The sequence below is a fragment of the Zonotrichia albicollis genome, chromosome 10 (assembly GCF_047830755.1).
Source record: "Zonotrichia albicollis isolate bZonAlb1 chromosome 10, bZonAlb1.hap1, whole genome shotgun sequence".
NCBI lineage: Eukaryota > Metazoa > Chordata > Aves > Passeriformes > Passerellidae > Zonotrichia > Zonotrichia albicollis.
This window is the reverse complement of record NC_133828.1, coordinates 2,335,001-2,348,470: the sequence shown is the minus strand read 5'-3', so window position 1 is coordinate 2,348,470 and position 13,470 is coordinate 2,335,001. Positions and strand designations below refer to the sequence as shown.

The window sequence follows — 13,470 nt, the reverse complement described above, 5'->3', positions numbered from 1 at the left end:
AGCGGAGCGATGGAAGGTGCAGCGTTAGGTGTCCCTGGGGCAGTTCAAGGTGTCCCTGGACAGATGGAAGGTGTCCCTGGGGCAGTTCAAGGTGTCCCTGGGGCAGTTCAAGGTGTCCTCGGCAGCCCGAGCCGCAGCACCGGGCTTTGCTCGGGTGTCCCCGGCGCTGTGCGGGGGAGGCGGGCGGTCCCGCGCAGCCGCGGGCGGGTGCGGGGCCGGTGCGGGGCGTGTCGTGGGCTGTGTCCCGAGCTGCGAGCGGGCTGCGAGCGGGGCGTGTCGCGGGCTGTGAGCGGCTGCCCGGGCCCCGGCCCCGCCCGCCCGGCGGCCCCAGCGCCGCCGCTGCCGCACCTGCCCCGCTCGGCAGCGCCGGGCCCGCCGCCGCCATGGCGGACCCCGCCGAGTGCAGCATCAAGGTGATGTGCCGCTTCCGGCCCCTCAACGAGGCCGAGATCCTGCGCGGCGACAAATTCATCCCCAAATTCAAGGGCGACGAGACCGTGGTCATCGGGGTGAGTCTGCCGCAGCCCGCGTCCTGCAGCCTGCGTCCCGCTGCGGGCGGGGCGAGCATCGCTGGGTGCGGGGCGAGCATCGCTGGGTGCGGGGCGAGCATCCCTGCTCTGGGGGCGAGCATCCCTGCTCTGGGGGCGAGCATCCTTCTTCTCGGGGCTCGCATCCTTGGGTGCGAGCATCCCTGCTCTCGAAGCGAGCATCCCTCTTGTCAAGGCTCGCATCCTTCCTCTCGGGGCTCGCATCCCTGCTCTGGGGGCTCGCATTCCCCCCGCTGCCCCCCGATCCCCCCCGTCCCCTCCATTGTTCCCGCAGCCCTGGGGCGGGATGGGGGCGGCGGCGCTGCCCGCGCCCCCCCGGCCGAGCTGGCCCCGCCGCACCGGGCGAGCGGCGCGGGGGTGCCCGGGGGCGCGGGGGGTCCCGGGGGAGCCGGGGGGCGCGGGGGAGCCGCGGGCTCGGCGCTGATGTCATGCCGGGGACTGGGCATGCTCGGCTGGGGCGGCCGCCCGCGCTCCGCCGCGCCCCTGCGGCAGCGCCGGCACCGGAGCCAGCCCGGGAGCCCCGCGCCGCATCCCGGGGCCGGCACCGCATCCCGGGCTCGCCGTGCCCTGCCGGGATCCCCGGCACGGCGCAGAGCAGCGCTGCGGGATGCCGCCCGAGTTTGGGGCTTTGATGTCCGCGTTTAAAAGGGTGAAATTGAACCCAAATCGCCCCCCCCCGGCCGGCCCTGCGCGCCCCCCGCGCTCTGCTGGGCTCGGCTGCTCCGCGGTTTAACGGGAACAAAGGGTCGGGATGCGGCTCCTTCCCAGCCCCGCAGCTTCCCTTCCCCTCTCCCTTCCCCCTTTCCCTCTCCTTTCCCTTTTCCTTTTCCCTCTCCTTGTCCTTTTCCCTCTCCCGCTACCACTCCTTTTCCCTTTCCCGTCTTCCTCTCCCGCTCCCTTTCCCTCTCCTTCTCCTTTCCCTCTCCTTTTCCCTTTCCCTCTTCCTTTCTCCTTTCCTCTCTCCCTTTCCGCTTTCCCTCTCCCTCTCCTTTCTCTCTCCTTTTCCTTTTCCCTTTCCCTCTCCTTTCCTTTTCCTTTTCCCTCTCCCTCTCCTTTTCCCCTTTCCCCTTTCCCTCTCCTTTTCCCTCTCCTTTCCTTTTCCCTTTCTCTCTCCCTTTCCTTTTCCCTCTCCTTTCCTTTTCCCCTTTCCCTTTTCCCTCTCCCAGAGCAGGTCCCTCAGAGGGCAGCGCTCAGAAACCCCCAGTGTCTCTTTGGATGGGGGTTCACGAGCAGATTTTTGGTTTAGTGTCCAACCAGCCTGGTTTGTGGTGCTTTATTTCATATAAATATATGATATTATATATAAATATTTCATATACCGTGGCATCTATTTCATGTGCTGCTCGTCAATAACCTGTCCTGTGCTGTGTGGTGATGAACAGACCCTAAAATGAATTGTCAGCACAACTTGTTAAAATCCTTCCAATTTGTTAAAATCCTTCCAATTTGTTAAAATCATTACCAAAACCTTGAGGTCATCAGAAACTTTGCTGGTGAAAGTTGCAGAACAGCCTCGAGGGGAAAAAAAAAAAAAAAAAAGGTGAATTATGAGCATGAACAGCTTGTGGTTGTTATTTTTTTTTTTTAACATGAAATGCCCTCTGTCCTGTCCAAATTAATTGTGTTTCTGTGAAGGTTAAAGCTGTGGCACCCCCAGCAGCCTGTTAACAATAGAATAATCAAATTGGTGATCAATCCTGGGCAGCAGCAGCACCGGGGCTGGCTGTGGCCAGCAGATATTGGAATGAAAATGTCTCTGTGCCATTGTGGTGCTTGAGAAACAAATGTCAGCAAGTTCCCCTCCCCCTAAATAAATAAACCCTCAGACATATTAAAAGCAGATTAAAATGCAGCTCCTGTAAATCCTTTACAGGGCTGTGTGCTGAAGAGAATTGGAGTTTGGAATTCTCTTTTCCCACTCATAATGTGTCTTTGTCTATAAAGTGTCTGTTGGCTGGGAAGGCAGTGACTGTGATGCTTTGGAAAAGGGTTTTGTGGCTTGCAGGCAGAAAATAATTCCTTTGGTGAGGGTGAAAAAAGGAATAAAATAACAACAACTGGTAATTTCCTACCATGGAAGTTAAAAAAAAATAGAGAGAAACAAGGAAAGTGCGTGTATTTGTTGATGCAGATGTGTATTTTACATGGATATTCAGGTTGAGGGGGTGATTTGCTATCTTGAACAAATCCAGTCAGCAGCTTGGAGTTTGCCTTTCCCTTCCTAAGGCAAAAACTGTAATTATTTAGGATTTTAATCAGCTCAGCTAATGCAATATGTGCTCAGAGCCAGGCTGTGTTTGCGAGGAGGAGCCGTCAGCTGTGCTGGGCTGCAGGTGAGCACAGAAACCTCCCCTGATTCTTTGTCCTCTTTATTTGCAGCCCTGGGCTCTGCTGTAACTCGATCCCAGTGGATCCCACTGCAGCAGGACTGGGAAGTGCTGCTGGGTTTTTTTATTATTATTATTATTATTTTTATTATTTCCTTGGTTTGGAGCGGCTGCTTTGCTCCAGCAAATAATGCCTGGCAGGGGCAAGGAATCCTGATCTGTGGAAAGGCAGAGCAGAGCAGAATTCCTTCCAGGAAAAGCAAAATTTCAGTCTTCAAAAGCTTCAAAAATTGACCAGGACCAACCACTTTTTTAAAATTTTTTTTTGTTTTACTATAGCATTTGCAAACACTGCAATGCAGCTTTCATTTTTGATCCGTGGATTGCAAAGAGAAGGGCTCTGTTAAAATTTAAAAAAACCAAACAAAACTACCAACTTCCCCTCAGAGGAATTATGTCATCGTGTAAGAAAAAAAATAAAACGTAACTGATTTAGGGGAAACATCTATTTTTATTTTTTTTTTTCCTGACTAGTAAGTCTGAACACATTTATTCCTTCCCAGTAAACACAGGGAAGAGCCTTTCTCCCTGAATTTCCCACTGTCATCTCCTGTTACACCTCCCTGGGGCCTTGGGCAAAAATCAAATTACGGATCATGACTGGGTGATTCTGGGGGGGAGAATTGAACCCCTGGGGCTGAGTGGGCAGGGCTGGCCCAGGGAGCGCCCCGAGCCCTTCCCAGCTGGGGAAATCCTGGGATTGGGATTTGACCCCGGGTTTTGGGGTTGATTTCAATTGATTTGGGTTGATTTGGTTTGGGGTTTGACCCCAAGTTTTGGGGTTTTGGGGTGATTTGGTTTGGTTTGATTTGGTTTGGGTTGATTTGAGTTGGGTTGATTTGCTTTGGGATTTGACCCTTGAGTTTTGGGGCTTGGGTTTGATTGGTTTGGGTTGATTTGGTTTGGGATTTGACCCCAAGTTTTGGGGTTTGGGTTGATTTGGTTTGGGATTTGACCCCGAGTTTTGGGGTTTTGGGGTGATTTGGTTTGGGTTGATTTGTTTTGAGATTTGACCCCAAGTTTTGGGGTTTGAGTTGATTTGGTTTGTGTTGATTTGGTTTGGGATTTGACCCCAAGTTTTGGGGTTTGGGTTGATTGCATTTGATTTGGGTTGATTTGTTTTGAGATTTGACCCCAGGTTTTGGGGTTTGGGTTGATTTGCTTTGGGATTTGACCCCGAGTTTTGGGGTTTGAGTTGATTTGGTTTGGGTTGATTTGGTTTGGGATTTGACCCCAAGTTTTGGGGTTTGGGTTTGTTTGGTTTGGGTTTATTTGGTTTGGGATTTGACCCTGAGTTTTGGGGTTTGGGTTTGGATTTGGTTTGGTTTGGGTTGATTTGGTTTGGGATTTGACCCCAAGTTTTGGGGTTTGGGTTTGTTTGGTTTGAGTTTATTTGGTTTGGGTTGATTTGTTTTGAGATTTGACCCCAAGTTTTGGGGTTTGGGTTGATTTGGGTTGATTTGGTTTGGTTTGATTTGGTTTGGGTTGATTTGGTTTGGGATTTGACCCCAGGTTTTTTGGGGTTTGGGTTTGTTTGGTTTGGGTTGATTTGTTTTGAGTTTATTTGGTTTGGGTTGATTTGGTTTGGAATCTGACCCCAAGTTTTGGGGTTTTGGGGTGATTTGGTTTGGTTTGATTTGGTTTGGGTTGATTTGGCTTGGGATTTGACCCCAAGTTTTGGGGTATGGGTTGATTTCATTTGATTTGGGTTGATTTGGTTTGGGATTTCACCCCAAGTTTTGGGGTTTGGGTTTGTTTGGTTTGGGTTGATTTGGTTGGGATTTGACCCCGAGTTTTGGGGTTTGGGTTTGTTTGGTTTGGGTTGATTTGGTTTGGGATTTAACCCCAAGTTTTGGGGTTTGGGTTGATTTGGTTTGGGATTTGACCCCAGGTTTTTTGGGGTTTGGGTTTGTTTGGTTTGGGTTTATTTGGTTTGAGTTTATATGGTTTGGGTTGATTTGCTTTGGGATTATACCCCGAGTTTTGGGGTTTTGGGGTGATTTGGGGATAAGAAAGGGGATGAACCCAGGGCTTCCCTGTGCGCTCAGCTCCTGTGCTCCTCTGCAGCCTCAAGGTGACTCTGATGGATTCTCTTGGCCAGCAGCCCTGAGAATGTGCGGTTCTGCTGGCTGGCAGAGCCCGGCAGCTCCGGCTGTGCCCTGCTCTGTTGGAGATTTTTTCAGAAATGGCTTAGAAGGCAGCTGTGAGGGGCAAATTCTCACAGCCTGTTTCTGTAAACAGCAGAAGTTCTCAGGTTGTTTTTAGTTACAGGTAAAAGTGACAAACATGAAGGCCTTGAGAACCTTGCACATCAGAGTTCTCAGGCAGCTTTCTCATAACAAGTAGATATTCTATCTTTGGCTGTTTTGGGAAAGCAAAAATAATTTTGAGGACCCAAATCTTGGTATTGGAAACAAAAGGAGGAGTTGGTGTGTTACCTCTGACCTATTGTGAGCTCGGGTTTGCAATGTGCATGAACTTAATTAACATGGTTATAAAAAGTGATTGACTGAGTGAATAAACGGAGTCAGGTGCTGAACAATGAAGTTGGGTCTCTGCTCCTCCTCAGGTGCGTGAACCCCTCAGCTCCCGGCAGGGAGGGATGCAGAGACCGGAGCATCCCCGCGATCATCCCTGCCCTGCCTTGGGGTTTGTCCTTCCGGCCACACCTGGTGTCAAACAAATAAGAGTTTAGTGGTGCAGGGAGTGGTGTTTTCATGTTTTCAGCTCTTTTTTCTCTATTGTAAAACAAATAAGAGTTTAGTTCTGGAGAGAGTGGTGTTTTCATGCTTTCAGCTCCTTTTTTCCAATGTAAAACAAATAAGAGTTTAGTTGTGGAGGGGGGTTGGTGATTTCATGTTTTCAGCTCTTTTTTTCCAATGTAAAACAAATAAGAATTTAGTTCTGGAGAGAGTGGTGTTTTCATGTTTTCAGCTCCTTTTTTCCCATGTAAAATAAGAGTTTAGTGGTGGAGGGGGTGGTGTTTTCATGATTTCAGCTCCCTTTTTTTCATGTAAAATAAGAATTTAGTGGTGGAGGGGGTGGTGTTTTCATGTATTCAGCTGCTTTTTTCCAATGTAAAACAAATAAGAGTTTAGTTCTGGAGTGAGCGGTGTTTTCATGTTTTCTGCTCTTTTTTTCCAATGTAAAATAAATAAGAATTTAGTGGTGGAGAGGGTGGTGATTTCACGTTTTCAGCTCCTTTTTTCCAGTGCAAAACAAATAAGAGTTTAGTTCTGGAGAGAGTGGTGTTTTCATGTTTTCAGCTCTTTTTTTTCCATGTAAAATAAGAGTTTAGTTCTGGAGAGAGTGGTGTTTTCATGTTTTCAGCTCCTTTTTTTCCAATGTAAAACAAATAAGACTTTAGTTGTGCAGGGGGTGGTGATTTTATGTTTTCAGCTCGTTTTTCTCTATTGTAAAACAAATAAGAGTTTAGTGGTGGAGGGGGTGGTGTTTTCATGTTTTCAGCTCTTTTTTTTCCATGTAAAATAAGAGTTTAGTGGTGGAGGGGGTGGTGATTTCACGTTTTCAGCTCCTTTTTTCCAATGTAAAACAAATAACAGTTTAGTTGTGGAGGGGGGTTGGTGATTTCATGTATTCAGCTGCTTTTTTCCAATGCAAAACAAATAAGTGTTTAGTTCTGGAGAGAGTGGTGTTTTCATGTTTTCAGCTCCTTTTTTTCCATGTAAAATAAGAATTTAGTGGTGGAGGGAGTGGTGTTTTCATGTTTTCAGCTCCTTTTTCCCAATGTAAAACAAATAAGAGTTTAGTTGTGCAGGGGGTGGTGATTTTATGTTTTCAGCTCTTTTTTCTCTATTGTAAAACAAATAAGAATTTAGTTCTGGAGAGAGTGGTGTTTTCATGTTTTCAGCTCCTTTTTTTCCATGTAAAATAGGAATTTAGTGGTGGAGGGAGTGGTGATTTCATGTTTTCACCTCCTTTTACTTTGATGTGAAATGAATAAGAATTTAGTTGTGATTGGGGGGGTGGTGTTTTCATGGTTTCACCTCCTTTTTCTCTGATGTAAAATAAATAAGAATTTAGTTGTGGACGGGGTGATGTTTTCGGTGTTTTCATGTTTTCAGCTCTTTTTTCTCTGGTGTAAAACAAATGATTTAGTTCTGGAGGGGGTGCTGTTTTTATGTTTTTAACTCCTTTTTCTCTAGTGTAAAATAAATAAGAATTTAGTTGTGAAGGGGGTGCTGTTTTCTGTGTTTTCATGCTTTCAGCTCTTTTTTCTCTGATGTAAAACAAATAAGAATTTAGTTGTGGAGAGGGTGGTGTTTTCATGTTTTCACCTCCTTTTTCTCTACTGTAAAATAAATAACTATTTTGTTGTGATGAGGGGGGTTGGTGTTTTCATGTTTTCAGCTTCTTTTTTTTTTCTCTGATGTAAAATAAGAACTTAGTTGTGATGGGGGGGTGGTGATTTCATGTTTTCACCTCCTTTTCCTCCTATGTAAAACAAATAAGAATTTAGTTTTGGAGGGGGTGGAGTTTTCATGTCTTCAGCTCTTTTTTTTCTGATGTAAAAGAGTTTAGTTGTGGGGAGGAGGTGATGTTTTCATGTTAGCAGCTCATTTTTCTCTATTGTACAATAAATAAGAATTTAGTTGTAGGGGGGTGCTGATTTCATGTTTTCACCTCCTTTTTCTCTGATGTAAAACAAATGAGAATTTAGTTGTGGAGGGGGGGTGTTTTCGGTGTTTTCATGTTTTCGGCTTCAGGAGGAGATGATGTTTTCATGTTTTCAGCTCATTTTTCTCTATTGTACAATAAATAAGAATTTAGGTGTAGGGGGGTGCTGATTTCATGTTTTCAGCTCCTTTCTCTCTGATGTAAAATAACAATTTATTTGTGGAGGGGGTGCTGATTTCATGTTTTCAGATTCTTTTTTTCTGATGTAAAACAAATAAGAATTTAGGTGTAGGGGTGTGCTGATTTCATGTTTTCAGCTCCTTTTTCTCTGATGTAAAATAACAATTTAGTTGTGGAGGGTGATGTTTTCATGTTTCCAGCTCCCTTTCCCCCTGGGTGTGCAGGAGGGGATAATGTTTTCATGTTTTCAGCTCCTTTTTCTCTGATGTAAAACAAATAAGAATGTAGTTGGGATGGGGCTGATGTTTTCATGTTTCCAGCTCCCTTTCCCCCTGGGTGTGCAGCATCCAGCCCAGGGCTGCTCCAGGGGAGTTTTCCATGCCGACCCATCCTGGTGGGAAGCAGAGCCCCCCAAAGCAGCCCGGGGGTGTTGTTGTTGTTCCCAGGGAGGGATCCAAGGCTGCCCATTGTCCCCGTCAGCTGCTCTTGGCCCCGGGATGGGTTTGTAAAGCCGGGCTTAGCGGGAGTGCTGAGCGCAGCAGGGCCCGGCTCCGCCTCAGGCTCAGCCTCGGCCTCCGCTTCCCTCTGTGCCCATCCCAACCCTGGGAAAATCCAGGAGAGCTCCGGGATCGGGGTCAGGATCCCCCTGGGCTGGGCTTTGCTCCCGGGGGGGGGAATTCTGAGCAATGTTGCCCATAAATAAATAAATAAATACATCAACGATGTGGCCCAGAGCACACCGAGCATCAGCTGGGCCTGCTCAGGGCCAGGGCAGGGGGGATTCCTGAGCAGGGATCGGCCCTGAGGGCCCTTCCAGCTGGGAACGTTCTGGGACAGAAAGGGAAACAGGGATGAAAATAAGCGAGAACCTCTCCACAAGACATTCCAAAAAATACTTACAGCAGAAAGCATTAAAAATAAATAAATAAATAATAAAAAAAAAAACAAAACCACAACCCTGCTCAGACAGGAATATACATGGAATCAAAGATAAAGCACAGCCAAATGTTTTAGGATTACTTGTGGTTGATTTCTATTAACACCTCCACGGATTTTGTTTTTGTCGGGTTCTTCGAGCTTGACATGCTTGGTCTTAAAATCACCCATACTTGCCTGGCAGATATTCTCTTTATTTTGTTTTTTTTTTTTTGCTTGATTTGGTATTGCTACAACCTATTAAAGGCCAGAAAAGAGATTTGGAGCTGCCCAGGGATGGTTGGACACTTTGAATTTGGCTCTGTTTGTTTTTCCAGCTCCCCTGTGGGATAATGGTGCTTGTGTGTGAGCTGAAAAAAAAAATGCCTTAATTCACTTTTATTGGGCTCTGCAGTGTGAAGACATTGCATAAATAATCCTGGCAAAACAAAGCAAACAGCAGCAAAAAATTACCTCAAAATATCCAAAATGGGAATCCCTCACAGCCTTAGAGGTGTGGGATTGTGGATGGGTTCCTGGTTTTGCTCATCCATTTCTATATATTATTTCTATATATTATTTCTATATATTATTTCTATATATTATTTCTATATATTATTTCTATATATTATTTCTATATATTATTTCTATATATTTCTATATGTTATTTCTATATATTATTTCTTTATATTTCTATATATTTCTATATATTATTTCTATATAATTTTTCTATATATTTCTATATATTTCTATATATTATTTCTATATATTTCTATATATTATTTCTATATATTTCTATATATTTCTGGCCTCCTTGGTTTTTGGATTTAAAAAAATCTTAAAACTTCAATTTTTTTCTGTTTTAATGGGAAATGGCTGTCATCAGATTCCTGTTAAAATATCAATAATTGGTGACAGGAGAGCTCCAGAAAATATCAATTTTCCACCTGTGGGACATAGCCATGACACCAAGAATGTGAAATTTTTTTTCCCCCCCATGAGAAATGAGCACCCAGAGAGAAAACCTTTAAATATTTCATAGTATTTTTTGCTCAAAGTGATTGAGAGAGAATTCCCTTTTGGGAATGCCAGGATGGCGCAAACTCAGGGAATGGCTGAATCTTTGATACCTGGGCTGTTCTGAGAACATTTCTCCTCCACCAGGAGGATTTGATGCCAAAACCACATTAAATCACCCCAAAACCTTCAGCACCTTTTTTTTTGCAGCACCAAACATCCCCTGAATTTCCCGAGATATTTTTCTATATCAGCAAATTCTGGTTTTGGCAGCTCCCGAGCCGCCAAACCTCTGGTTCTGAGGGGTGAAAGTTGAATTTTGAAGGCACACAGGAATTATCCTGGCTGTGGATTATTCCCCAGTTTAGGAGAGGCTGAGCAGCAGAGAATTGGGGGAACTGGGTTAGGGAGTATTTTTAGGCTGTTGCAGAAATTGGCTGTTTCTGCAGCTGTAATCTCTTTTTTTTATTTTATTTATTATTTTTTTTATTCTTTTTCCCTGCCTGCACTGCTGCAATCCCTGCTGGATTTGGAGCAGGGGGATGGATCTGCCAAAATCCCTTCCAAAAATCAAAAATCACCTGGATTTTGGTTAATGCACCTCCAGTCACATCCACCCCCTGCTTCTCTCTCCCATGGCCTTTTATCCCATCATCTCCTTTTATTTTACATTTCTGTTCTCCTTCTCTCCTTTTCTATTACTTTTATTCTCTCTCCTTTTCTGTTACTTTTTTCCTCTCTCTCCTTTTCTATCACTTTCCCCTCTCTCCTTTTTTATTATTTTTCCCCTCTCCTTTTCTATTACATTTCCTCTCTCTCCCCTTTTATTATTACTTTCCCCCCTCTCCTTTTCTTTTACTTTTCTTCTCTCCTTTTCTATTACTTTTCCTTTCTCCCCTTTTTTATTACTTTTCCCCTCTCTCCTATTTTATTACTTTTCCTTTCTCCCCTTCTTTATTACTTTTCCCCCTCTCTCCTTTTCTATTACTTTTCCTTTCTCTCCTTTTCTATTACATTTCCTCTCTCCTTTTTTATTATTTTTCCCCTCTCCTTTTCTATTACATTTCCTCTCTCCCCTTTTTTATTACTTTTCTCCTCTCTCCTTTTTTATTACTTTTCCTTTCTCTCCTTTTCTATTCCTTTTTTCCTCTCTCCTTCTTTATTACTTTTCCCCTCTCTCCTTTTCTATCACTTTCCCCTCTCTCCTTTTTTATTATTTTTCCCCTCTCATTTTCTATTACATTTCCTCTCTCCCCTTTTTTATTACTTTTCCCCTCTCTCCTTTTTTATTACTTTTCCTTTCTCTCCTTTTCTATTCCTTTTTTCCTCTCTCCTTTTTTATTACTTTTCCTTTCTCTCCTTTTCTATTCCTTTTTTCCTCTCTCCTTTTTTATTACTTTCCCTTTCTCTCCTTTTCTATTCCTTTTTTCCTCTCTCCTTTTCTATTACTTTTCCCCCCTCTCCTTTTCTTTTACTTTTCTTCTCTCCTTTTCTATTACTTTTCCTTTCTCTCCTTCTTTATTACTTTTCCCTATCTCTCCTTTTCCATTATTTTCCCCTCTCTCCTTTTCCATTATTTTCCCCTCTCTCTTTTTCAATTACTTTCCCCCTCTCTCCTTTTCTTCCTTTTCACCTTTCTCCTTTTCACCTTCTCTCCTTCTATCACTTTTCACATTCTCCTTTCTTCTCCTTTTTATCTTGCATTTTACCTGATTTTTTTTCCTCTCAGGACCTCTCCCCATGGGGTTTTTTTTTGTGTTTTTCCCCTCTTTTTCTGGGCCACCCACAAACCCCCAGTGTGGAGCTGCTGTGGCTTGGTTTGATGATTTGGTTTCATTATTTCTCCCTTCCTGGCATCTCTCACAATTTCACTTCAAAGCAGGAACAGCTGAGCGCTGCAAACAGATCTGGAAAGCAGAATTAATCTCACTACACAGGAGCACGTGGGGAAACATTGTCCTGGATGCAATAAAATGTTTGTGTTGGGGAAGGAGGATTTATTCCCTGTGTGTGCAGCCCAGATTTGCTGAGGATTATGGAGGAAATTCAGCCCTAAATTTCAAACAAAGCGTGAAAAAACCTTACTGTGTGTGCAGCAGGAAGGTGGGAATGCTGGGGGAAAATGGGAGAAAAACCCAAAGTGAGGGGGTTTTGTGGCTGGGTTTGTGCCAGGATGGATCAGAGGCAGTCCCTAAATACGGGATATTTGTGTTTCCTGAAAAATGAGCCATTCTTTGTTTTAATATATTTATAATATAGATGTGCATCCCTGTGCCAGCAGCATAATTTCTGCAGGTGGCTGCTGTCCCTGGGGGCTCTGCCCCATTCCCTGAAAATCCCTGAAATTCCCTGAAAATCCCTGAAAATCCCTGCACCTGCATTTCTGCTCCTGGAGGGCTGAGAAACCTCAGGAAAAATGAAAACAACATTTATCAGATTGCTGCTCCTGGGTTTGCTGCTTTGGGATGTGGCTCGGGCATTGCTTACCCACAGGTGAATGTTGGATTGGTTCCATGGGAATTGTTTTTAATTACCGACCAATCACCGTCAGCTGTGGAGGAGTCAGTCACGAGGTTTTCATCATCATCCTTGTTAAGCTTTCTGATGTGTCCTTTCTGTTTCTTGAGTATAGTTTTAGTATAGCATTCTTATATAATATATGATATATTGTGATATGATATAATATTATATGATATGATATAATACATTATAATCTATGATATTATATGATATGATATACTAATATACTATGATATACTATACTATACTAAAATATAATATAATATAGTATAATATAATATAATATAAGCTATAAATATAAAAATATATAATACCAATATATAAATATATAATACAAATATATAAATATATAATATAAATATGGGATGTTTGTGTTTTCCTTAAAATGAGCCATTATTTATTTTATTTATAATACATATATTTATAGATTATATACGTATGTAGTTAGTAATATATATAATTATATGATAATATAATATATATAATATTATAAATACATAATATAATGGGATTATAAGTCTAAATATATTCTATTTATATATATTATATATAATGTAAATAGATATATAATGTAAATATATAATAATATAGTAATATATTATATTATATTATATTATATTATATTATATTATATTATATTATATTATATTATATTATATTATATTATATTATATTATATTATATTATATTATATATTAATTATATTATAGCTCAAGAGTAGCCACAAATTCTTCATTACAAGACAATATAGAACTCTGTAAACCAACAGACAGTTGCCACAGGGTTTATTTTGCTTTTCTGACAAAAATATATGTAAAAATTTTATAGTGGATTTGTAGTGTATTTATAGTTTCTATAGTGTATTTCTAGTGTATGTATAGTTTCTGTAGTGTATTTATTTTCTATAGTGTATTTATAGGGAATGTATAGTTTCTATGGTATATTTATAGTTTTTATAATGTATTTCTAGTGTGTGTACAGTTTCTATTTATTTATTTTAACATTATTAATATTTATTTATTTATTTATAGTTTCTATTTATTCTACTTATTTTCTATAGTGTATTTATAGTGTATGTATAATTTTTATAGTGTATTTATAGTATATGTGTAATTTCTATAGTGTATTTATAGTGTATGTATAGTTTCTACAGTATATTTATTTTCTATAGTGGATTTATAGTGTATGTATAGTTTCTATAGTGTATTTCTAGTATATGTATAATTTCTACAGTGTATTTCTAGTGTATGTATAATTTCTATAAT

General features: G+C 42.3%; 1 protein-coding gene across 1 annotated transcript in view; it reads left to right on the top strand.

Annotated features, from left to right (window-relative positions):
- Nucleotides 1-236: 236 nt before the first annotated feature.
- The window catches only part of KIF5C (kinesin family member 5C), an 82,979-nt gene continuing 69,745 nt past the window's right edge, over nucleotides 237-13,470 (top strand). Inside the window, exon 1 of the mRNA XM_074547843.1 lies at nucleotides 237-509. Coding sequence (XP_074403944.1) covers nucleotides 384-509 — 126 coding nt within the window. The 5' untranslated portion in view covers nucleotides 237-383. The remainder of the gene's footprint in view (nucleotides 510-13,470) is intronic.